The sequence below is a fragment of the Tinamus guttatus genome, unplaced genomic scaffold (assembly GCF_059628265.1).
Source record: "Tinamus guttatus ecotype Peru unplaced genomic scaffold, ASM5962826v1 Tinamus_guttatus_pri_ptg000119l, whole genome shotgun sequence".
Lineage (NCBI taxonomy): Eukaryota > Metazoa > Chordata > Aves > Tinamiformes > Tinamidae > Tinamus > Tinamus guttatus.
In genome coordinates this window covers 1,791,337-1,818,156 of record NW_028288653.1, presented here as the reverse complement: position 1 = coordinate 1,818,156, position 26,820 = coordinate 1,791,337, and the positions used below count along the sequence as shown (strand labels likewise).

Sequence of the window (26,820 nt, the reverse complement as noted above, 5' to 3'; positions counted from 1 at the left end):
ATGCTACTCCTCAGATGGAGACATGGAGATAACGGGTAGGGAAATGATTAGTTGTCACCTATCAAACATGTGGCAGAGCTCCTGGGTCTTGCTGATGAGTTAATAAGACTGGGTCATCCTACTGATAAGGCCACAGATGCTGAGAAAATGGTAAAACTCTAATAATGTAAACTTTAATTCAGCATAGGCTGTTCTCTTTTATTCAATATGATAGAACCTGATATGGAGGCGTGCTGTGCATGTGCATACCTAATTCTACTAGAATTAGAATTAAAATGGACCTTGTTTTTTTTTCTTATGTTCAAAGAAAAGTTTAAACATTTGTCGGTCTACCTCAAAACTTTTTTTTCTGAAAAAAGTGGATGAAAGGCATTTTTTTTATTTTTCCTGAGCATGAAAAGCACTCTTGAATATGCAGAAGCCAGAGAGTGAATCAATAAACTGTCACACAAAATCAGCCGCTCGTATTCAGACCCTGAGCCCAGTTATTCACCCTGTTGCACACAACCGCTCTCAAATCTAAAACCCCATTGGTTTTGTATAGATATATGAATCTGCCTTTTTTATTTTATTATTTTTGTGTGACATAGTCCAACCTCTGTGCGGCAGGACAGGACAGGACAGGACAGTTTGGTGTTCCTTTGCCTGTCTGGATTTTGAAGTAGTCAGTGGAGGAGGTTACATTACTGGTTCAGTCCTCTGAACAGGGGTTCCTGGCGGAGGAATAACATCCTCTTCACCCTTCCACAAGCTCCTCGGGGTGCCTGGACGTGCACAACTGCATCCGAAAGCCGCAAGCAGCCGTCAGGCGTTCCCGGAGCCCCAGCACCAAACTCCCCCGCCGCAGACTCAGTTTCCCAAGAGGGCACAAGGCAACTTTCTCAATGCTTGAAAAAAAAAAAAAAAAAAAACGTGCTAGGGCAAAGTTTCAGGGATCATTGTGTCCTCGGCACTGGTGTGTTGAGCTGGAAATACCAAATCGGTCACCTGAACCAAAGGGATGCAGAGAGGCAGGTGCAAATGGGGATGCTCTACACGGTGCGTGTGCCCCAGGTGCGTGGGGTCGGGCTGGCTGCACCGTGGGGACCTAGGTGACATACTGCAGCCCCGGGCTTTTATCCTGCCCTGCGTGACCCCCTCGAGTTTGCTGGGCAGGGGCCCCCGTGGGGTACGAGGAACGTATCTCCTTCCACCGTGGCGCCTGTAGCGCGCGCTGCAAGGCGCCGAGCTCTCCGTTATCAACGCTGTGCTCGGCGTGAAGTCCCCTCAGCGCAAGGACGTCCTCGTCCTGCTTGTTGTTTTGGAGGAAGGTGGGGGGATAAGCGGGGGATTCAGACAGCAGCACTTCACTGATGGATTCGTCTTGAAGTGAGTTGTGCCCCAGCCGGGGGCTCCAGCGCGGTCCGTGCGCCGCGGGACGAGCGCGCCGCCGCGGGGAGCTGCGTGCCGGGCGCGAGTGGCTCGCTTCCCTGGATTTCCCTCCCCTCTTTCTTTTTCCCCGCTGCTCCGGGGGGGTTTGGCGCGGCGTTGGCTCGGGGCAGCCCTTCGCCAATCGCCGTCCGGCTCGCGCGCCCCGGTGCCCGTGCCCGGGCTATGCTGACAGACGACTTTCCCCTCACTTGTCAGCTTTCCAGCCTGTCAGCGGTGCTGCTGGTAAGTGCACGAAAATGCCCGGACCGGGCACGGGGAGAGGAGCTGGGAATGGGGGGAACGAGAGGCTGGAGGGAAGGGGAGCCAAGGAGAGGAGATGCCCGGAGGCACCTGGCGACCTGTGCTGGCAGCATCCTTCCCAGCGAGGGATTTTCCTCCGCTCCGGAAAGACCCTTCAGCTGATCTCATTGCAAAAAAGAGAAATAATAATAGTAATAATAAAGAAAAATCCCCAAAGCCCCCACCAGCACAACCGCGGCGGCGGAGCCGCTGATCCGCGCGCAGCGGCGGCGATGGGGCCGCCGCGGGCAGCCCCATGGGGAGCGCGGGAGGCGGGAGCGGGGCAGCGCGGGCGGCGGCGCCGCGGGCTGTAACCAGCGCGCTCACCTGCAGCTATGGAGTCCCCCACCAAGGAGATCGAAGAATTTGAGAGCAACTCTCTCAAATACCTGCAGCCGGAGCAAATAGAGAAAATCTGGCTTCGTCTCCGCGGCTTGTGAGTAGCACTTTCTTTTCTTCCCTTTTCTCTTCCATATTCTCCCATTTCTTCTCATTGTCAGCATAATATCCTGCTTTTTTCTTTTCCCTTTTCGCCCGTGCCTTTAAAATCACCCAGGAGTTTCCACACCTGCTTTCCATGAATACAGTGACTTAGTCCTAGCAAAACACCCATTTGCTGCCTTAAATGAAGCTGCCTGTGACCCTGAACTAGTGCTTTCTGGGGGGAGTGCAGAAATGGCACTAACGAGGTATGATACTCGTGGCTATGAGACATTAATTGCTCTAGTTGCACTATTGGAAAAGTTTTGGTAGAGCCTCAGTGGTGCTTCATCAGACCCTCTATTTTCAATAATCTGGCTGTTAGATGCAACGTACAGAAGGGACTTCTCTTTGCTGCGAGTGTGCGCCATTGCTGGCCCTGATAGAGTTAATAAGAATAAAATAGCCACAGTAAGCACAACTGGAAACATTTCTGACCATGCTTGTAATGGCAGTAAATCCATGTTCCACAGATCAGACTGAATTTATTGATTTATACATATCTATCTTAGGTGCAACATGCCATGAAAGGATGAGATGCTGCTTCCAGAGCAGGGAAAAAAGTACCTGTGCTCAAAGAAGGACTGGGAAGCTGTAGAAAAGTAAAAGTTTATAGACTGTAGAGGTTGTGTAGTTTGTTTGGAGTCAATATCCGGAGTCTTTTGTAGAGTCTCAGTATGCGAAAAACCTGTCAACAAGCAATAACATCCATTGCTGGCTGCCGAGCATTTATTTGCCCCTCAGGTTGGGTCAAGCCAAAGAGGAGCATTACCATATGCAGCTTCATCCCTCGGTGTTCACAGCTGTTTTCTTTTTCCTCCCCGCCCCGTTTCAGCCTCACATAATAAAGTTATTAAAATTTCTTCCCTCAAGGGGGAGAGGGGCAAGCAAGGGAGCAACAAGGTTAAGAGACAGCACAACCAAGAAAACCGAGAAAACCAAGCACAACCAAGAAACAGGGACAGATTAATAAGTAAAAAAAAAACGTTTCCGAGTTAAACTTGAGTTGCTCTTTGAGCATTATTCTGTGCGAGCAGTGATGACATATTTTGGAAAGCATATCCAATTCTTGTGCAGGACTCCAAGCAGTCTAAAAGGCAGGCATGAATATGTATTTCTTTCAAGGCGTCACTCCAGGAAGCCTGTGTTGTGAAGGAACTTAATCAAACTGGATGACAGCTATCTTGTAAGCCTTCCAAACAGAGCAGCTACACAAAACAAATGCTCTTATTTTCAAGCCTGTGCCATGCTGTAGTATTAGGAGCCCTTGAATTTCTGTCTAACAGGGAGTACGGCAGTGTGTTGATTCACACGACACCTGAAGTTCATGGATAATTCTTCAACAGCCCTGTGGTTCGGTCCCATTGCTAGCACGAGGCAGTGATTGCATGTTGTACGTCAAAATCCAGTCTGTTTTACCTTTGGAAATCTGGAGAAACTGTCAGACTTATTCTAGATAGGCAGTAACTCAACCTCGGGCTGTTTTTCGGTACAGCCTTCGTGTTGGCGTTGTGTGTGTGTGTAACAAACACATACTTCTTCCTTGTGAGTTGCAACATTTCTTTGCCCGAAGAAGAGATTGATTTTTTTTTCTGTAGACTTCTTGATCACGAGATGAAAACTGAAATGTGTTCTGCTCTAATTAGAGACTGTAGAAGAATTTCCATTTCCAATCACATATAGGCTTTTAGCTCACTGAAGTGCACATGCCCAGATTGGTTGCAAACAGAGATTTGGCCTCATGTGTCATGTTTTTTCTCATCTGTTTTATGTGTAGCTATACGTGTAAGAAGAATGTGTATATATGCACAGGCATTTAAATACCTTTTAAATAAGGCGCTTATCCTGGAGAGAGCAAATACTATGCGAGGAGACGTCTGTAGGGATCTCTGTCCACTACCTCCAGGACATCAACAGCTGGAAAACGCAGCAGTGAGTGAGTTAGAAGGCACTACCAGTTAGAAATGCTACCAGGATGCTGTTGTCTAGATAGGAAGAGTGAGACAGAGCATGCTGCAGGTTGAAAATGCCTCAGGAACTGCAAGCTGGTGGCGAGTAGATGCCCAGTAAGTCATTTGATCCTGATACCGCTTCTTCAATAAGAAAGACTACGATGATGTAGATGCTCAACAACCCCTCAGCTTTGAGTTTTACATCTCCTTGGGGGGACTTCACCGGCAGGTACGTTGGTATTTTCCCCCCTTGCCCTCTGTGTTCCCTCTAGCACCAGCTGGTGTGTTACTCGTAGGGACTTGGACCACAAACCAGAATCCTGTTCCATCACCTCTTGCAATATCCAGCTTTTCCAGGGAGACATGAGAGGAAGTCCTTTAATTTTCACCCTATCTCAGCCTACTTGGCTTGAAGGCAGTGGAAAGCAAAGAGGGCAAAAGGGAGGCTGAGCAGAGGCTTTTTATAGACTCCCGTAATTCAGTATGTTTTTTTGCTTTAACAGCTCTGGCAAGGACTTTTCTAGAGCGCAGCTGGTAAAGGTCTATCCCACAGGATGATTTGCTTTTGCACACTTGGGCATAAGGTGTGTATTTTCAAGGAATAGAGAGCTCATTTGGACATTGTGCAAAGGGCAGGTTTTTGGGAGGCTGCAGCCAGGGTGTCTGCTGCAATATGAGTCATATGTTGCTATAAGAGCCAGACGATACCAAATTCCCTCTGGAATAGATTGGAAGGATTTTGTTCTTTTCCTTAGGTATCTGTCTAACACACAGTTACTTGGTCAGAACAGCCTGGTTACTTTGTACGCATAGCAGTATGAGGCAATGGGCCTTGGGCCATATACAGATTCCTTTTGTTTTTGCTGTCTAAGAATGAGCTAAAAACACATACAGTAACATTGCTGAAATGTTTTTACTTGACATATACATGTTCATGACTTAATGATTCTATGCAACAATTTGTAAGAGAATCAAGTCAATGGACCCATGATGTTTTCTCAGGTTTAGGAGAGCATGGCAGATTGCCTTTGTGTGTGACAAAGTATTTATTTGGGGTATCACAGATCAGGGATCTATGAAATAAAAGTCACCTTTTATGCATGGCATATTAGATATTAATTTAGATTTAATCACATCTCAGAAAAGAATCTTTTAGTGTTTTATTATTAACAAACATTCAGGAAAGGTCTCTGAATAAGCTCTTTCCTGTGCAAAGGTACTGTTGGAGCTATATGAAACCCACTGGGGAAAATCTTGAAAGCTGAGAACCAAAAATCTTGTCCTTTCTTTGTATGTTGAGCCAGAATGTCAGTGAGGGATTTACTCCAGAGTTTTCCTTGCAGAAGTGCACTCAGAACTGCTGTCATGTGCTGGGCATGTAGCCATCAGGGTGCCCTCTCCCCTGGGAATAAATGCTGATTTAGCATCTGCAAGAGATGCGAAAATTTTCCTGCCAGAAACGAACCAATTTTTGATTTTCATCATCCTCATACTTGAATGAGACTGGGGCAGTTTTATGAGTATCTCTCGTACTGGTAGTAAGAACGGGGAATTCACCCACCTGGAAAGGCACATGCAAAAGGATGGAGGAGATACTTAGGGAAAACATTTTGGTAAGATACTCCTCTCCCCTTAGTCATTCCTGTAGTAATACTTCTAAAGTCCCCATCCCCACTGAGAATCATAAGCATGAGAAAGCAAAGGGCAAAATATGGGGGAATGGGCAGAGATGTTATGCAGGAAGTGGAAAACATCCGTGCTGTAAAGCCCAGGTGGTCCTAAACAGTGTGGTCACCTAGACAGTGACCTGCACTGAGACTTGCTGTTGCTGTGACAGGGCAATCCACAGTGACTTGTGACTCCTGCCTGTGCTTTTCTGCGTCAGCCTGAACGCTTCCATGCTCCAGCGGTAAGAGAAAGCACTAAATGTGCCTTGCCCATGGGCTAGCCCGCACGGCTGGCCGAGGGCTGCCTGCCTCGCGGGAGGGCCTGGGGTGTACGTGCTCCCTCTGCACCATCTCTGCCCTCCCGTCCTCCTTTTAGCCCCAACACATGCATGCACACGCATACCCACATGCATGCACACGCATACCCACGTGCATGCACACGCACACACACACACACACACACACATGCATGCACACACATGCTCCTTGGCTACTGATGGGCTACCAAGTTTCCAACTGGGGAGCAGATCTCTTCAGTTCCTTGGCTGCTGCTTGGGCACGGGGATGTCTGTTTGTTGCCTCTTATGGGCCCTGCCTTTGAACAGTTGCCTGTTATTCCCAAGCAGTGTTCACCCATGGAGGCTGTCAAGCTCAGCCTGCAAGAAACAGTGTTTCTTAAGGATGAGCTGGTGCTTTATGGCTCTCAAAAGCTACCTCTGGCAGAAAACGGGTTACAGTCTCTTGGACCTGTTCTGTCTTCCTTACTTATGGATCCTACCCAGAGGGATGTCTTTTATTCAAACTCATTCACAGAATCGCAGAAGAGTTGTGGTTGGAAGGGAGCTTTGGAGGCCGGCTCGTCCATCCGCTGTGCTCAAGTAGGGTCCCCTGGAGCAGGTGCCTAGGACTGTGTCCAGACAGCTTTTGGATAGCTCCAAGGATGGAGGTTCCACAACCTCTCCGGCAAGCAAGCAACCTCTCTGGGCAACCAGTGCTGCTGTGGGCTTGAACACTGTGTACACAGGAATTACTTATGAATTCATCTGCAGTCTCTTATGATAGCTAATAACTCTGTTAGAAACAGGGCTTTATGTCTTACAAAATGTGTCAGGGAAGATTAGATCGGACCATTACAGAGCAGTAGTTGGGCAGAGCTTGGAGACCAGGTTTTGGAATATGATTGCATGATTGCTCTTTTTAATCTGGCACTCTCTTTAGGGAAGTATGACCAGTGGCGGCTGTGTTGGGATATTTAGTTTTAGCGCTTAGACTGCTCACTGGGAGACCGTGTACTCCCACCTGTTGATTACGTCTCTTGAAACTCCATGAAGAGGCTTCAGTTACCTCCTGATTTCTCAAATGTAGTAAAAACACCAAAGCCCTTTTCAACACTAGGATTAAGTGTCCAGTTTCTGACGGCATTTAAGAATGCAGAGACACATATCCCACCATGGAATTAACTTCTGTGTGGTTGTTTTGGTTGTTCTTGAGCAGAAAAATAAAATCTTGATTTCTAGCTAATATAGCATTGCCTACATCACTGGCATCTGCTGGTGCCCCTGCAATACTCTAAGCATTGAAGAAGGATAGGAGGGAAAATGGAGTTTAACTGTCTTCCCAATAGCTGGATTATAATGTTAAACTGCTATATTCATCATAAATCCCTGCATTCTCAGTGTAGCAGTTCCTCATGCTGCCAGAGATGAAGTTACAAATAGCAGCCATCTCTGAACTGTGACTCAAACGGGATGCATGACTTTGACCTCGTTTTTCAGACCCTCCTGCTCAAACCTGTCCATGTAGAGTTGGTTCAAGAAGTCTGAAGAGGAAAGAAAATAGAAACACATGTAAATCAATGTCTTTTAAAACTCCATAATTTTGCTGAAGAGTCAGGAATGTTTTTTCAGCACCTAGGGTATTTCCTATGCTTTGTCTGCAAAGCACCATTAAAGAGGTCCAAAACCAGATATTTATGTAAAATCCATTTTTATTCTACTTGGAATAAATGGTGAAGCAGCAATTGATTTCAATGCGAAAACATGGAGCTTAGTGACTGAAGACAATTTAAGTCTTCAGTGTTAAAGGGCCACCACTCACTTACTTGTTTCCCTGTCTTATCTGTGTGTGCTCTACAGTAGTTTTAGGTTTTCTTATTTGAAGAATGTCACATACAGAACGGCTGGTTCTCGCAGTGACAGTATGCTATCTATCTGCTTCATTTTCATTTATGTAGCCATCATAAACAGGAAAACAGAGAGCTCCCTTTAATCCAGAGCGTTCTCTACACAGTGGGCTTTGTCCCCAAATATTTTAGCTGGCAGCAGATAGTAGAGGTTAAAAAAGCCCCTCAGAAAGCACCACTTTGTTAGGAAATGTGTAAATTAGTCAGTTTTCAAGTGGAAAATATGAATATGCTAATTCCTTTCCGGAGGTGAGAGAGGCACTCCTGCTGTCTTTGGTCCTGGTTTCAGTCTTCCTGAACCTCCTGAGAGTCTAGGTTTAAACTAAAGCCCTGTTCGCCCTGGAAGCAGAACTGAGCGAGCTTCAACCATCTTTAAATACAGCTGTTGCTGCCTTGTTTCTAGGTTGGCTTCCCTAATGAGTGCAGACAGGGATTGTTTGTCTGAGAATCATGTCAGGAAACCACTCCGTAGGCCTCCTATTATGTGCTTCGCTTGGCTCAAGTTGCCCCTGAGGGCAACTCAAGTTGCCCCATAGAGGCAACAGGAGATGGATGCGTGACACCTAGGAGGTGTGCTAGAGCTGGCAGTGGTCCAGCATGATCCTATAAATTCCTAGTTGGGGTGAGCTCGTCGTGTGTATGAGCAACCGAACTGGTTTTAAGGTTTATCAGGGTCTGGCTGATCTAAAAATGTTTCTCCCCGTGAAGTGAAGGGCTGAATTTGACCGTTTCACTAGCCCATAAGAGCTGACTTCATGCGGTCAGCAATCTACTTTGTGAAGGAGCAATGGGAGCAGGGGAGATGCTGCTCGTGACTGAAAAATGGACCGAGTAGGGAATATATTTTAATAAATAGGAGCACAGCAACTTTGGAAGAAGTTAATTAAAAAGTAAGGTGTCTGGAGGTGTAGTAATTCAGTAAACTGTGATAAATTTTGCCTCAGTCCTTTATTTGGTTTGTTCCATCCAGTGACTTTTGTTTGAATCTTAAATCAATAAATGAGTCCTGCAGGTAACAAAAGAGAGAAGACTTCATGTTTAATACTAAAATGTTGACTAAGAAATAATATACACTCTCTAGTTTTTACCATAATCATAAAAAATGCTTTTATTCTTCTGGAAGTAGTACAAATGAATCATACCTACAGCCTAAAAAGCAATTATTTATTTCAGCAGTTATAAAAAGACGACCATGGTCTGTAGTAGAAGAAAAGGGCTCCCTTTGTAATATTAAATTCAGTGTTTTTCAAATATCAATGCTATAAAGCTTGCAATCCTGCATAGAAAAAAAGGATATGAAAAAAGTTATTTTGGGGAATATGAATTTAAACCTTGGCTCAAAGGGAAAATAAGAGTCTCTGTCTGGAATTCTCTTTTAAAAATGTCTTGGTAGGGTAGGAATCTGTACCTAAAAGAAATAAAAAATGAGGAAAAACAGCACTAAAAAATCCTGTGCATGTGTGTGTGCATGCGTGTGTTTTAAAGGCTGTGAGGCCAGCTCATCTCCTAATCTGCCAGCTTTTGGTGGATTCAAGCACTATATTAAACCCAAGTCAGCTCTCAAAAGGATTTTTATTTAGGGTGCTTCTCTTTCTTCCTGAGTCGCATATAGGAAATTCCCCTTCTGTTCTTGTCTTGCTTCAGCAAAACCTCACTTCAGCCCCTGCAACAAACTGGAAACCATCTGGCTCTGACCTTCACTGGTAGATGAGGAAAGACTGAGATTCATGTATTAGCACTGACTTATTAAAACACTATAGCAGTTGTGAAACATACCTTTATGGATGTGGATTGCTCTCAAAACACTGGGGATTTGGGTAAATGAGAGGTTTTCTAGAAGGCCTTGTGGATCATAAAGTTGCTTTTGATCTCATGAGCTGTGCTGTAAATAGGAGAAAGAATGACTTCATTGATATCAATGCATTCGCCTGAGTGAAATTAGAATCCAGTTCATGGTCTCTGGAGCATTTGTTTTTGTTTTCTTTGAAAAGTTATGTTGTACCAAAGTAATTGGTGGCTTGTAAAAAGTTGTTTACTCCCTGACAGTGCAAAATTTTCTCAGTATTAAGCTCAACTTTGTGCTTAACTCCAAATTATAGCTGAGCAATAGTCTCTCCTCCAGCAGACTCACTATTGCTCCAGGCCTCAGTCAAAATCTGTCTGCAATTTTCTTGGATATTTGAAAAGTGGATTCATTTTGAAGGTATGATTGAAGGAAAGCGAACAAGATCAAAATTTGCGGTAGATTAAGGTAGCAGCTCAAACTCTGATGGAACTGGTCATAACATTCAGCTGATTGACTTCAGTGGAATCAGTGTTTCTCTCGAATCAGTAATGTCCCGTTTGGGCATCTTAGAATTTTACTGGCCATGAGGGCTTGAGAGCCTTAGCTCTGCCTGACTACTGAGAGGAAGTCTGAAATGCCCTGCCTATGCCAAGGAGCCCAGTTCATGCCACACCAGGCTGCCCCATCTTCATTGGGAAGACCTCCATGCCTAGGAATTGGACATGCTGGATGGAGAAGCCCCATGTGAGTTCAGGTGTGCAGAGGGACAGGATCATCATAATTCTTCCTGGAGACAGTTGCAGGAGATAAGTTATTTGTTAAGGTGCAGAAAGCCATGTATGTTTTGTGCTTTTCTTACATATCTGTCAAGCTGTGGAGTCTCTTCATTATTAATGTGACACTTGGAATGGCTATTAGTAGGTCTGTGTCATCACTTCAGGAATGATATCTTACACTCCTGGGGACAGATACTATTAATGCACAAAACTCCTAGCCAAGTCAGAAAGTTGCACAATACCCATCTGTAGCATGAATCCCAGCTTGGCGCAAATCTCATTTCAACACCAAGATTAGCACAAATTAAACATAAGATCTGTGCCATTTTAGCAGCTAAGATTGCACAGATCCCTTTAGCTACAGCTGTGGCACGCAGAGAGTCCCAGCAGAGCGCATGGCACAGCCACAGCGGGCATCCGAGGGCACAGGAGCAGGGGCAGAGCGTAAACTCCCTTGCAAGGCTGAGCAGTTCAGATGGTTGCTGTAAACGATGCTCAGATCACACTTCCTCCCCTGCCTCCTGTGGAGCAGCTGGTTTTTTGGGATTCACGAGCAGCAAGCAGTTACTGGTTTCTGCTAGGCAAAGAAGCTGCATGCACATTTTAAGTATGCTCCTATACATGTATTGATGCAGCAGGGACAGCTACAGTCAGCCTGGAAAAAAAATCACTTTTTTTTTTTTTTTCCAGATGAGGTTGAAAAGTGAAAGAAGAGGAAGCTGCGAGGGTTGAGGCTGGGTGGGGAGAACTGGGAGATCATATGCAAAAGACTGTACTGACTCATAGGGCGGGTGGAGAGGAAACCGAGAGATAGCTTAACAAGAAAAGAAGATGGGGGAAAGAATGGAGATAATCCTGTGAGTTTTCTTTCAGATCCCTACATATAAACATTTGTTAGTTTTATTTACTCATCGATTAAAATAGCTCATAGCCTAATATACACACAAGTTATTTAGGAGTTTTAAGTCTTGCTGAAAATCAGGGGGGCAAGGCTGCCTTTAAGGGCATTTTGAAAACTGTGCTCCATTGGTAGCACAGTATTTTGGCCTCACTAAAGAGGCTTTCCCTAAAGGAAAGCCTGCATGTTGCAAGAATACTGCTGGTAATACGTACTTTACAAAACACTAGTTCCATTTTAGCTTCTGAACGTGTCTTTATTTACATGAACGAGGGTCCCTTCTTTGGGATTCTTTGCATTATTTTTTAGAGGATGGCGAGAACTTTCTTTAGTATCTTGGCCATGTCCTTGTAATAGCAATCAAAATTCTCCTGTCATTCCTTTTAGCTAAATCTGGGGATTCATCTTTTTTTTTTTTTTTTTTTCCTTTCCCTGTGTTTGCATCAGTGTTCCAGGTGCAGGGAGCCTACAGACTTGGATGCAGTATGACTTGATGTCATGGATGGATGAAGTCATCCATACTGCACAGAGTATGTCTTTAAAGTGCTTTGCAGTGTAAAGCTTTCCTATAAATGCTCAGTGATCTTGGCAAGCTCTGCTTCTGATTAGCTTGACTGCAGTGAAGATATCTTCTCGTAAATGGAGAAGAGTGAAATTCCCAAGTTATGCAAATTTGCTGAATAACGTGGAGTAGATTATCATAATGATCCCACCTAGTCTCAAAATCTAGGAACATCAAATTGTATTTTGAATTTCCTTCACTTTAGGGAGGCAGCTCTTCTCTTCTCTGCCTAAGTGTGGGGAGCTGGACTCTTCCCATAAAGCAGCCAAACTTGAAGAGTTAGCATAGCTCTCACAACTGCGGCACATGGCACGTGGAAAGGACAGCAGGGATTGCTTATTTAAATACATCTTTAGATCTGAGCCTTCTGAGGACCCCCCGCCCTGCTGCTGCAGCATCTAAACGCCTGTGAGACAGTTGGTGACAGCATGGAGCAGGGTCTGAATAACAGGAATCTCTCACAGCCTCCTCCATTCTCAGTATGTATGCTCAAAGGCTGCCGGAATGCATCCACCTGCCTGCCCAACTTCCCTCTCCCCAGATTTCCCCGCTGTGCAGTGAGCAATTCCTCTTCTGCTGGCCATCCCAAAGGCACGTCACTGTTCAGACGGGCTCCCTGAATAATGTTCCTGGAAAAGGGCAGAGGGCGGGAAAGGCCACAGTAAGAGCATCAGCTGTTCACAAGAAGTTTAAATGTTGCCTTTTCCTAAGAATGCCATTCAATTTTGGGTCTATTAATGACAAAGCGGCACTGGGACAATAGCAGCCTTTACCTCCCTGCACACAGTAATGTCACTTAAAGCCTCAAATCCTTTTGAAAAACTATTAGTGTGCTGAAGGAGGGGGTGGCTGGGAGGTGGGCACTGGGGACGGGGAAGTGAACCTTGCTTTGGAAAGGGAACACTGCATCTTTGTGCAGCGATTTTTTCACCCCACGTTTAGGCTTGTTAAACAGTAATCTGAGTGTTTCAGCCTGTAACCCGGAGTCGGGAGAGGGCCTGGCACAAAAACACGAGATTTAAAATTCTGCGTCACACCAGCTGTCTAGCAGCAGACAGAGGGGGTGGGAGGAGGGATGGAGCGGGGGGAACAATAACAAGCAACAGTCTGATAGATTTACTAGAGCTTAGGGCAAGATGCAGATTTGTTTGGCGACTTCATGCACGTGGCTGGTCTGGTTTGATGTAATTCCAGCCCCTGTTTCCTGTCTTGATATTTAATCCAGGGAATGAACAATGATTCCCCCCTCCCCGCCGTTGTGCTTGCTGTAACTAATCGCAGAGCCGCCCTGCATGAAACGCACTGGACAGCTGCCTGTTTGCCTCCTGCAGAAGCTGGGCATAGTCATTTTACATGGTGCCACTGATTAAAATAAAGTTTTAATCTGTACGTATTTGTTTCTTTGAGGGTGTCTGACAGCTTTTTTTTGCACCAGAGCAATGAAATTCTAGCCAAATAATATTACATGACTTGAACATACAGGGTACATGTGTATTGCCACTCTACGTGCCCTGCAAAATTCTTTTTTGCCTTATTCCAAAGGAGACTGTTGCCTTTTACGTTTGTTACTGGCATGACTTGTTTTTAAAAGCTCTTCTCTTAGGAAAATGGACAGGATACAACTAAAGGACGTACAGGAAAGGCTGCACATACGCTCCCTGTTCTGAGACATTGTAATAGCGAGGAAGCAGCATCCCACTCATGCAGGTCAGTGTTGCCAAGCAAACACAACATGAAACACGTCTATACTCAAAGGAGCAGGGAAATATTATCCGTGCCGTCCCTGGGAGCCCATTGTGCCATAAGTGTCCCGGTCTCTGCCGGTGGCAGTGGCTACAGAACCGGCGTGTGCAGGTACCACCCATCCTGTGCTTGGCAGGTCATCCCTTTCTTTGGGAGCCAAATGCTCCGTAAGTCATCTTGACTGGCCAGCTACAAAGTAACCCTTGGTCAGACCAAATATATATATCTTTTTCTAGTAGCAAGTATACAAAGGTCAGGCTTGACTTTTTTTGTTTCCTTCTTTTTTCAAGCACAAATAGAGCAATACTGAGCACGGCTCTATTTTCTTTGCAGACCTTGAGACTTTTATTTTCCTGAAAAGTGCTTTCCTGTAACAGGATTTTTATGAGCAGGCACACTTTTCTTGAGAAAGTGATGTATATCAAGCACATGAGAATTTCCTCTTGGTGAAGAAAAGCATAATGAGCTATAGCTCATTCTTTTCTAAAGGGCTAGATCTTAAGAAACGGGCCCATTTTTTTTTACTTAATATTTTTTTTCTCAGTTAATCCATACCAACTGCAATGGCAGGATTGGGTTTTTTTATGTGAGGAATGATATAAAACAGAGTGAAATTAGACAAAGTGCTTCAAGATTTCAATCATTATACTGTCTTCATACAAAATTTTTTTCAGTCATTTGAGGAGGGCCATGGAAAGACACATAGCAGTTACTTTCCTCCTCTGGTTGAGAGCTGTTTTTCCAAGTTTGGGAAAAACATATTTGCCCTTGATTAAAATGAAGCTAAATAAAATCATGACAATTCACTAGATCTTTCTTTATGCCGGTAGATATAGAACACTTTAATTGCCTCACCTCACACATACTACTGTCTGAATAAAAACATGAGAGCTGTCTGGGGTCCTAGGCCACCTCCTAACCGAGGTGTTAGGCGTTATCCTAAACCTAACAGATAAGGGGCTACATTCACCCTAACCTTGTGAGCCTCAGGTTGAGTTTGCAGTGCCAAATACCTCAAGCCTGTCTTCATTATCGTCATCTGGTTTCATTAGCTGGGGTCAAATAATGGGCAGGTTTTGATGACTCCACAGTTGAATTCCTGCTTCACTGGTAAATTGGTGACCAACATTTTAGCAGTGTGGATGAGCAGAGAATTTGGGCTTGAGTGTAAGCTCCTGAGGGAATATAATTACAGTATAGTCTTAATGTCAGTTTGCTCACACTCTATCTATAACACTTGCAGACTCTCCATTCAGTCCTGGAGAAGTTATTTCTCACTGCTTGTGCTACTACAGTGGCTTTTCTATAACAAGAATTTCAAGAAATTGCCTTTGCAGTTATGCTTCATGTAGGCTTGATAAACACATTAGACCCAAAATAACCGAATGGCAAACTGGTTAAGTAGAAGCACGATCTTTGCAAAAGCTTACCAAGAAGCAGAAGCCATGCACTGGACTTCCACTGATCCTCTGCATATATACCGGCTTTCATAGATGATGTAGTTCATTCATATTTTGAAGTACCTGATTGCCTAATTGTTTAGAAAATTTGGTAGCTACAGAGGTGAAAGCCACGGGCCAGCCAGCTAAGCTAAAATCAGTTGAAACAGTGTTTTCCTTATGCAAAAACAATGAGGCTATTTTCTGACCTTGAGTTATTTTCATGTAGCTGGATAAAAGCAATTGTGTATTGAGCACAAGCTTCATCTCTACTTTGTACCAGTATGTCTTGTTTACAAGATTTCACACATTCTTCTTCTCTCATTTGTTTTGGCTGTAAATCTGTTGACCCTCTGTGCTCTCTTGTCTCTCTGCTGAAATCATTACACCTATTTCAAGTGTTGAACACTTCATGTCTTTACGTACCTGAACCACAAGTACCCGTGCTTCAGAGCACACAAGCTGTAATAATCTGCTCAGAAGGAGAGAAATGACTGCATCACCATCTCAAGGTTTCACTACATTCCATGCAGTTCAGGGTCCAACTTAAAGCAAGTCTTCTTGGTTTTGGAATCTCACAAAAACCATCACACTTAAGTACCTGCTGAAGTCTGTTCTTCTTTCTTCACCCACTTCTTAGAATCTCTTCTCCTGCTATCATTAGTTTCCAGTTATATTGCTTTAACTTAGCACAGTATTTTGCACAGTATTTTTGCAAACAGACTGTGTGGAAGAAGCAAGAAATTCTATTTGCTGTTAACCTGAGAGAGAGTAAAGCAAGAAAGACGGTCTTCCTGTTGCCATTAATCAAGTGAAAACCCAGTAGCAGTTGATCCTATTCTTCAAAAGTCTGGCAGCCTCAATATATTTCTGAGTTCTGGCCAGTGCTCCCACAGGACCTTGAAACTTGTCAGATGCCATCCCATAGTCTGTGCTGTGGGATATGATGTGTGCAAATTGATTTATGCATGGTTATTAGTATAGGCTTTGGTAACGTAAAGTAAAAGCATCACTAATGCTGTGATGATGACAGTTAATTGGTATGCTCTGTATGAATCACGACACCAAGCTGCTGGGAGAGGGAATTTCCAATTTAAGTGATCCCATTAGTCTGAAGAACTAGCTTTATGCGAAGAGCCTGGTCTCTCTCTGGAGCACTATGCACTGAACCCAACCATGTTAGACTGATATGCCAGTGTGATAGAGCCAGGAGGGCTCCTGCACTTGGGAGCTCGGAATGCTCTTAAAACCACTGCTTGCACAGGGCCATCCAGAGAAAACGTGGGGGAATCTGCACCAGTAAGTTAGAAGGATTTGGGGACCAAAGACACCAGAAGGGCAGTCATATCAGGTAGAATTGTTGATTCACCAACAAGTAGCAGAAGAGCAGGAAGAACCTTGTAGATTTGACCTGTAGAGAGGCTCTTGTTTCTTTTTACCAATTTTCATTACTTATCTCTGTGTTTTGCTAAAATATGAAATAAGCTTATAGCAATGTTATCATAACACATACTCTAATCTGCAAAGTCTAGCTCTGTCAGGAAAAGGAAAAAGAAAAAGACTGTCAGAATTTTTGTGTTATGCGGTGAATGACCAACATGGTCATTTTGCTTTGGCTCTGTGCCTGGCTTGCCCAAGCTAAAAACATGATGGGATGCTCACAGGGTGCTTTTTGTTGGGTGCTTTTGTTAATGCAGCCACTCCATTGACAAAGTAAGCATCAAACTCCCACTCGTGTCTTGAACATGCTAAATATAAAGCTTCTAAATATAGAAGAGGACAAGTTCCTCCTCCTCAGAGGGAGATTAATTCCTTGTAATTTTTTGCGTGTGCAATTTCATTTTCCTGAAAGTTTGTGCTTCCCCTGAAGAAGTAGCTTTGTAAAATGCTGCTGCACAAACAGCTTTCCTTTCTCTGCTTGCCACCAGCTCCCTATCAGCTCTGCAGATGTCAGTGATGAAAATCAGGGTCCTGGCAGCAAGCTCTAGTGAGGCTCCCTGCACCCTTTGGAGAAGTTAACACCCCTGTAACTCCTTTTGTGGGCAATAAAGAGCATGCACAGCTGCAGCAGTGCAACACTGTGCCGAAAGCCACCGTCGCTGGCAGTTTATGTCCAAACTCTGACCTTTGCACTGGAGTGGCGAGTGCTTAGGGACACACACGCACCACTCAGTTGGGCTGCAAGGGTGCTGGCCAATGGCAGGGTCTGTGCACAAGACAGCCAGGGGCAATATCTTCTTAAATTGCCATAGCGTGTTTGCTTTAGCTTGCCTCTCAGTGCCCGGAACTGCTTTTGCCTTCTTTTCCTAAGCGTAGAGCTGCTGGGATGCCAGCCACTGCATTACATTGAGGCTTGTCCATGGTACACACTGAAGATCCTGGGCCACTGAGTTTCCAGCACTTGACCTGGCTGGCTGAGCTGCATTAACCGTGTGAGCCCTCCGAACCGATTAGAGTGGCCAAGCCAAACAAAGCGGGCTCACTTAAACCACTGAGTGCTGAATCTGACCTTCAGCCAGAAAATGGCTTGAGCTGTTGGCCACTGCAACAAGCTAAGGGCATGCCTCTGGCCACTTGATGCTTCTCCAGTAAGGAATACTAACTCACCAAAAAGGGTCACCTGCACTTGGCCTGCATCTACCTCAACTTCCAAGCAGCGGTCTGTGAGTCAGTGATCAAATGCTGCTCTGTCTCACTGTAAAGTATGGATGGGGACAGGTAATGCCCATTAGTCTCTAGTAGAGATGTGTAAGCAGATCATAACACAGATTTCATAACTCAGATTTCACTGTAAGTTTCCCAGGATTAAATTAGGCAAGAAGTCTACTATGACTTTGTCAGCACCCACAGTTTTACTCTACACTAAGGAGATGTCATTAATGTGAAGCCCTGGGGAATAAATATGGAATAACACTGTTTTAACCAAGTCACTAATCTGAGCAAAAACTTTAAGTGGTTTAGATAATTCTTTGGAGGCTGTGTAGGAGTGAAAGAGCAATTCATTTAGCTAGTTGATATTCTGAGTTGTGCAATTATAGAGCAAAAACAGAAGAGTTGGCAGAGTTGCTTAATTCTCCCAACTCTTCCACCCTCACTCCTTTCCATACCTACTCAGTCACTTTGATTCACTCACCTTCTCTCAGTGGAGTAATGCCTGAAAAGATAGTTTCAGGATTCAAGCACACTCTTTGGGGTTTCTAACAAATTCTCATCCTCACGCTTCTAGATACACTAAAAGTACATGAGTTTTTTGGTACAAGGTAGAACTAGTGTTACTTGGGTTCCAGTTATACCCCATTGTGACGAATTTATGTACAAAACCACATTTAGATAAAACCCTAAGGAACTAACTGTCTGAAAAGTGGTCCAAAGGGGAAATGCTAGGAAAAAAAAAGCGATTTTCGTAATGACACTTCAGAATTTAATCTTAGAGGTAAGTGGGAAGAGATACTTGGCTCTTAAATGAACTGCAAGACATCAAAATGCAGTAAGAGATTCCACATGTCTGTTTATTTCCGTGGGAGTTGGGCGCTCATCTGAGTTTAGTTAGCTACACCTTGTTGGTATAGATCCTAATTTTTGGCAGGAATAGACAGCTTAACTATCTTATTGATGTTGTCCCATTTGATTCAGAAGTGATGTCTTACAACCTTGTCTTTCCTTATTACTAACTATACACTTTAAAAGCATTTACTAGGGTTATTTTCATTGGGCTCCAAATCAGCCATCATTTACCGCAACCAATTCTGACTTCATACTACACTGGTGTGGGTGTAATTGCATGGACTTCAGTGGAGTTATTTCTAGTTTACACTAGCAATAATGGGGCCTACCTAGTGTGACTCACCTGTTAATTCTATTCAGCATGAAAAAAAAGCCTAGCTTCTAATTTATTTTTAATGGAAGTTAAATGTAGTCCAATGAGTAATACACTTCGTAACAGGTAGCACAAGTTGAATGGATGCTAGTTCCCACATGACATGTGTACTGCAGGGGAAGAAATTGCCTTTACTTACGCAGATCTGGCAGTATCCATAAGCCTCTTGCAGACCTCAGCAAGGGAAGCCCGTAAGAAGGAGAAGTGTAACACTACCCTCATTGACTTGCTATCATTCCTTCCCTCTACCAGCTTGGTATTGTTGTTAGAAAAGAATATTTCCTTGAGCTTAACCAAGAGAACTGCCTGCTTTTAGGCTTATTCCTGGACTAAAACCAATTTAGCAATCCATCCTCCCTCCACAGACTTCTCCTGGGGCAGGAAAACCAGGATAGCTTGCCCTCCACCTTTTCCAAAAAATCTCTCCACAGAATCTTAGGAAAATAAAATAACTGCACAGAGAACTGTTATTTACTAACCCCATCTGTTTGCTACAAACCCACATCCTCTTGTCAACTCACATAACACTTCTGACTATAGCCAAGCATTACTTCTGGTCAGGACTTTAAAAGAGGCAGCTTCCAGTGTCCCTGTTTGCAACAATCTCATTCAATTGGAGGCAGGTGCAGCTGTTGGTGTTCAGGCTTAAAACAGGTAGATGTCCCTGTTTGCTTCCCTGAAAGCAAATTAAAGCCTAGGCTTGAAAAGAGCTTTGTGTTAGCAACACCTTTTTGCAGTGTTGGTGAGTAGTGTTGTCAGACTTTGCTTTTAAATTGCTGCAAGTACAGGAAATCAGTAAATTCCTTGCTAGCATTAAAAGGCAGTATGGATGCAGCTGCTAGATTTTTTTTTTTGAGCTTATATATGAAGCATGATATTGAGTCTATAAACATGCTTCTTCAGCTATGATATACGAATTTGATGGATACAGGCACAATTGCTAACTTTGTATACATATTATTCACTGTAATTGGAATGCAGGTGTGGAAACAATGTTAAACAGCAATAATAAAATGTATATATTTTTCTTAAAACTCCTATGGTGAGGCAAGTGTCCTTTCCTGCTACTGTCATGTGTGGTAATTCTGCTTTCTAAGGCAGTAAAATATTCTTGATTAAAGAGTGTTAAAGGTGTAAGTGCTCAAAAAAAGTGATGTTATTACTAAAGTGCAAGCGTTGCCTAAGGCTGGATCACTTCTTCAGAATATTTAATAAAAATTGAGCTGATCAGAAGTTTATGAAATATATTTTTACTGGAATGCGAAGCTTTGTTGAAAAGGAAACACTTCTCAAAATCATATGGAAGTTACTGAAATTTCTTCTTTGACCAATAAAGAAAAATTGTTCTAACTATTAAAACTCTCAACCCCCTTTTTGGGGGCGGGGAAACTAACTCCTAATAAGTTCATCTGATTTTTAAACAGTCATGCTACATTTATATATAATAGAAAAAATAAAATTTTTAATGCAAAAAACTTTGATTTCTTGTCCATAAAATATCTTTTGTCAATGTGGATTAAGGTGAGGCGGTAGTAAGGTTTTTTTTTTTTTTGATCGTTTTTCTTTTTTTTTTTTTTTTTTCCTCTCCCCCTTCCCCCACCTTTTTTTCTATTTGCAAGAAAACCTATGAATTTTCTCTTTTTTTGCCCGAACTTTCAAGTTTAATTCTCTGTAAATTTCTACTCTTCACTCTTTTGTTACTGAACTGAAAAATTCCCTAAGAATTGGGTATGTCCATGTGGGCTTCCATTTGTATTTGTCAGCATCAGGAATGTCAGTAAGCTGAAATCTTGATGCCACTATGAGGGCTGCTGTTTTACTCAGCTGCGGTTGCCCAAATTTAAATAAGCAATTCTTGACACAATAAGATGTCAATGAAAATTTTTTGGCTCTTTTTAAAGTTAGTATCTTCTTACGATTCTCAGACGGTTTGTATGCAGAAACTGGTTCAAACACAAGGACAATTTATAAATGTAATATTGGATTAAGTATTGACTGCCAGGATATGTTATTCAGGCTTCATATTAAGAACAAACTTGCCCTTCAGTCCTCTTGGCCATTTTTTTTTTTTCTTATTTTTATCTCTTGGTGTCAGGCAAGACTGCTCCTCTGGATGTTTTGGATCTATCTGACTTAGCCACAATTTTCCATATGCAGTAGCATAAGAGATAAAAAAGCATAAGTTTTTAGCAGCACACATGTTCCAATGATTTTACCCATGTAACTGAAAAATGTGAACCATCTATGAATGTTAGGCTTAGGGGACATAAAGCCCTACATCTCAGCTCTAGAAGCAGGTTCCTGCCTTCCTGGAAAAAGTCATTAAGAGTATTAGCTTATCCTTTTTTAACCATCTACCCTGTGTTATATGAAAAAGGTAAAATATACAGTTTCTTAAGGTGCACACGGGCAAACGTATTCTTTTTCCTGCTCAAGGCAGTACTAGCAATCACTAAGTTTAGCAGTAGGGACTGGCAGTGTCAGATCTGTGATGGTCTCATGGCACAAGTCACTATGTGTTAGACTTCACCTAATCACTCTTGATTTCTGCCCTTCTCATTTTCTTGTCCTCACCGCTAGAGCCTTCTTATCTCAGTTGTGTTTTGTTCTTTTCCTGCAGGAGAAAATACAAGAAAACATCACAGAGGTAAGAGTAAATCACGGAGGACTGGAAGTTATTTGTGAGTCGCCTGTCTCTCTTTGTTAGGGGGTTTGAAGGAGGATTTTCCTGTTACGGAACTGATGATGTTCACTGGGAAATGCCATTCTGCTGATTGTTGCCCTGTTTGAAGGTCTGTCCTGCATTGCGCTCCAAGTTCCCACTGATGTTAGTGACAGTGCTCCCTGAGTAAGGACAGAAATATTTGTCTTTGAAGGTCAAACCCTAATAAACATCACTTTTCCTTCTGCAAGATCTACTGGTTATAACTTTTATTGCATGCTGTAGAAAAAGCGTTGACTCCTGTTGACATGAACTGAGTTGGAGACTCTTGCAAAGTGTTTCCTAAAGATGAAACCCTGTGGCCCTTCTGAATGTGCCCTTGCATGTTGTGTGATGATGGAGCTGGCAGATAAGCCAACCCGGTGATGTGATGGGCTAAGGTTGCACAGTCACCTGATGCTGCAGATGATCCCCCCCAGCACAGTGCTGGCTGGCCAGGCTATGCATGTGCTTGAGTCTCACAGCCACAGAGGCTGAACTATGGTGGCACCGATGAGAGGTGCCTGAGCTTTGACAATTCAGTGGAAAATGCTGATTTGGAGATTTCCAGCTTGAACTGTGCAGGAAGGCATTGAATAGTTTGAGACACTGGAACAGGGTGAAGGTAAATCTATATTTTTGGTTTTGTTCCTAAGCCTGGTGCCTACACTGTAACTCTGTAGCTCTAACTTTTTTCCTTGTTTCACTTGCTTTCACCTTGACTGCTAATTAACTGTGACAATGTCTGTGGTCAGAGCTGTTGAGTTGCTGCAAGAAAATCTGTTTTGGGGCTAAAATGATTTCCAGGATGCAAGTTTGCTATGCCTGTGCGTCCTGCACTGTTTACCAAGTCTCAATACTGTGTCTTGTTTGGGTGTTTTTTTCTGCACGCACTGTCAAGCAGGCAGGGTTGTGCTTAGCATTTCTTTCCTATGGGAGAGCTTTGAGAAGCGATGGAAGAGACTTGATGTCAAAAGTTTCTGCAAGCCCAGTAAACAGCTGTATCAACTTCCTACCGAACTTTAGATGTCTCAGAAATTCTGGACATTTCTGTTTAATCCCTGCACGCTTGGTCTGTGCTTTGTGTCTATCTGCTCCTGCTGTTTGGCCGATGGGATCGGTGCGCATGGCCGCTGGGCAGACCTCCCCTGTGGCCGTGTGTTGTGAAACAACCAGCATGAGCTCTGCGTGGGCAAGAGAGCCCTCCAGGAACCTGTGCAGAGCAGTCACGGAGCAGCTGGGAATGACGACCTGGCTCTGCAGGTGCTGGCGGGCAGCCAGGAGGGCTGTGCACGGTGGTGGTTGTGCCTGGGACCTGTGCGCTTTGCATGCCCGGAGGGCTAATCACTTGGCTAGTGATCTTCTGAGTTGCATTTGCCACTACTGTGTGCTGGAGGTAAACCCTGAAAGGGAGGCTGCCCGGACTGCCATTGGATGCAGACCTGCCAGGTGCTAGTGCACCTCCATGTGACAGCACGACGGTTCATTTAAAGGCTTTTTAAAAATTGCATCTCCCTGTTGAGTATAAAATATACACAAAGTAATCAATTTATGCATATTTTACACTTTATTTTGCGAGATTGTTGACCTTCATTTCCCTCATCCATCCACTGTAGAGTTTTCTCTTCTTTCTTTGTTCCATTTTTCAAAGTGATCTCTGTGGTTTTTATATTAGCAAGCTCCGGAGGGTGACTGGCAGCCAAGCTGAAGTGGTCTAGTGTTTGCTTTTGCATCATCTTCTCTGTTTTCTGTTTTGGGAGTATTGCTAATAGTCACATAAGAGTGTGTATGGCACAGCTAGAAGCTCTTAGCTCTGCAGAAGAACCACGGCTGTTGTCTGTACCTGTAGTACAAGGAAACAGTTTCCCTCGAGTCCAGATCTCTTCGGAAGCAAGAAGAGATACGTGCAAGAAAATCTAAAGAGAAAGAGTGTCAAAGTAGACTCTGAGCTGAACTAAAATTGTAACTGGAAATGACAGACTCTAAGTTTTGCACTGATCATAACGTTAACTGAGTTGACTCAAATACTTTTGTAACTGTAATATATTGATAGAATTTTCTGTATAAACTAGGAAGTTTCACAGCTGTCTAGGCAACTCTAATTTCATTAGTCCCAACTTAATAATTGCATCTGAACCACTGAACTGTGATGTAAATTAATCATGGCAATACCAGAGAAGTGGGATATTTAATCAGAGCTCAGGTCATCTATCATTTTCCTATCTAGTTCACTGTGGGTAAGTGAATAGTAGAGAGCTTATTAAATAGCAACTGGAGATGTAGTCACTATGAGAGAGAACTCGCCAGGAAGCTGGATTGCTCTTGAACTTTGAGGTCTTAAGTTGCTTTTGCTTTTCTGGTTCCTGAGAGAGCTATGTCATGTCTGGGTTCGCTGTTGAAAGACACTGCAAGACTGCACGTCCGGGTGCCTGATCCTGCAGATGCCCAGTTTTCCCTGAGAGACTCAGCACCCTCAATTCCCTAGGAAATTGAAAGAGGGAAGAGCCTTTTCAAGTAGCCCTTTGCAGTCCTCTTTTCCATATTATGTTCAGCAGCTGGTGCGGTTAGTTGAGCACTTCTCAGGACTCGCTGAGCCCCTGTTTACCTTCTCAAAATTTATGAAGTGAATGGTCTTTGTGTGGACTTACGCTGCACAAATTTTTCTCTGATATGAACCACAGCAACACATTTTTACTCAGCCAGTAACATAGAACTGCATATGTTACCACTCTGGTTTAATTGCATGTTGGTTAATGCTACTGTTTAATTTTCTATTAAGATGCAAATGTCTCACTGATTATTTATTTCATATAAAAGGTAAGTAATAAGAGTTCTGCTATTTTATCCATCCATTTCCACCTCCTCCAGCTATTTGTTAGTGCAGTACCTTGGGTACAAAACAGAAAACAAACTAAACTGCCTTTGAAATATGGCTGTGACCTGAAAAGAAGCATCATAATAGACCATGCAAAATACTAATGTAATTCCTTTAAAAAAGAACTCACTAATTAAAAAAGGTAGGCTTCAGATAGAAACCACATGGCCCAAACAGCAAGCCTTGCTATTTTTTCATAAGAATTTTGTGGTTGATGTGGCTTCTGTTGATACCTCAGCTAATCGGACAGCAAGCTGAGATGCAGAGGTGTTCCTTTCCAGCCTGTTGCCTCCTCCTTTTCCCCTATTCCTCCTCATCTGTTTCTGTGCTTTACTTCATTATTTCGTTGCGTGGTCTTGGGAGAAATCTGAATGTGAACATGTCCTTCCTTAAAAATGTAAGTGATGTGTTCATCTCAGCGGGTAGTACAAGAATCAAAGCCATTAAAGAAACATATACATGCTAAAGTGCTATCATATATAAATAGAAAAAGGATGGATTTTCCTCAATTTTACCTGATAATTATCTTCAAGGTTGCTTATATCCATAAGTTGATAGTGTGTTTAGTTCTATAGTACTTTCTCTGATGCCATTTCATTTCAATAGCTTATCTATTGACCTTGCAAAGTTATCTTAATTACAAATAATAAAAATACCCTTAATTGCTTAAGCTCAGCAAGTAATTATAATACTGCTTAGTTCTATTTTTTTTTCTTTATATGTAGTGTCTGAGCAACTCCAGCAATATAGGATGCATTGAAGGTTGATAGCCTAATCAGTTATATGCACATGGTCCAGAAGTTTTGTGTAAAACATGATCTTGAGTTGAATTCAACGGATACTTCAGTTTAAGAAGTTATTGATTCACTGAGTTCTGTGTATTCAGTGCACTGAAAAATCGCATGTGCTTTGAGAAAAAATGGAAAATGAAAGTAAATTTCATAACATTATTTGTGCATGATGGGGCCAAATTAAAGCAGCATTGGCAACTTTAACGTGGCATTTCCTAGCTTTGAGTGCTTTGCAACTGAGTGCTTCTGAGTGCATTCACTGAATGATCTTCTAATATAAGTGCAAACAAAACTGGCAGTATTACACAGCTCTGGAAAAAAAGGTTGTAAATCAGTTAACAAATATCTATGGAGTTTGTGTTTTAATACTAGAAGAAATTTATATGAGTTGGCTGTGTGTAGGGATCTCCATATTGGAAAGAAAGGAGGAAACCTACCTTCTGGAAAATCCTAGCTTTTGTTACCCTAACACTTTCTGTAACAGGAAAACTTCAGATATGACTGAAGTTCTTGCCTGCCTTCATGCTTTCTATTCTTTTTCTTGTTTATCTTTCTTTATGAGAGTTGGAAGGGGTAGTGAGATCAGATTTTGTACATATATGTGCCTTTTTTGACCTGCTCTCGAAACAGTTTGATTTTCCTGCACAAAACAAAGCAGCCTTCCTTAATAACTAATTATTTTTGAAGGCCTGACATGAATAATGGGTCATATGTCTTTTATTTAGAGAAAGAATGAGTTTAATCATGTTTCAGAATTATTTTTAATAGTGACACAATATTTCTTGCTGATATGCATTGCTATTATTTTAGTAAAATTTATTTCTTCCATATCTTACATTACATGAGCTGAATAATTATCAATAATATGCAAGCTTCCAGTGATTAATGGCTTTTGAAGTATTGAACAAGCATATTTTTTTCAGTTGATTAAAATATAAAAGATGGTTTTGGTTGTGCAGAATTTGCTTTAACAATAGCACATTTACATACAAAGGAATGTACTCCAGTAGCTTGGAAAATACTATGACAACAGGTGTCTTGAACCTCAATATAGTTTTTTTTATAGTTAATGTGTAGGTGAAATTCAGCCCTAAGGTTTACTACGGTTTCAGCAAAACTGACAAAACACTTAAGCATTTACAGTGCTCCTCTGTCCGTATATGACACACTTGTTTTCAACAGATCATTATAGTATCATCTGGATTCAGGTTTTGCAGCCAATCTACAGATGTGCTCCAAGATTTTGGGTCACATTTTGCTGGACTCTCGGAATATATATATGCCATTTTTATAATGACTGAGAAGAAACTAGTCTACTGTTCGTACCAATTTGTAAGATGTTATTTACAATCCCTGTCCTAGATTTACAAGATTTATGTTT

General features: G+C 42.8%; 1 protein-coding gene across 1 annotated transcript in view; it reads left to right on the top strand.

Annotated features, from left to right (window-relative positions):
- The first annotated feature begins 1,464 nt into the window (after window positions 1–1,464).
- Window positions 1,465–26,820, top strand: part of PDE1C (phosphodiesterase 1C) — a 170,535-nt gene continuing 145,179 nt past the window's right edge. Inside the window, exons 1-3 of the mRNA XM_088521371.1 lie at window positions 1,465–1,653; window positions 2,044–2,146; window positions 21,693–21,719. Of these exons, the coding sequence (XP_088377497.1) occupies window positions 2,046–2,146; window positions 21,693–21,719 (128 nt within the window). The 5' untranslated portion in view covers window positions 1,465–1,653; window positions 2,044–2,045. The remainder of the gene's footprint in view (window positions 1,654–2,043; window positions 2,147–21,692; window positions 21,720–26,820) is intronic.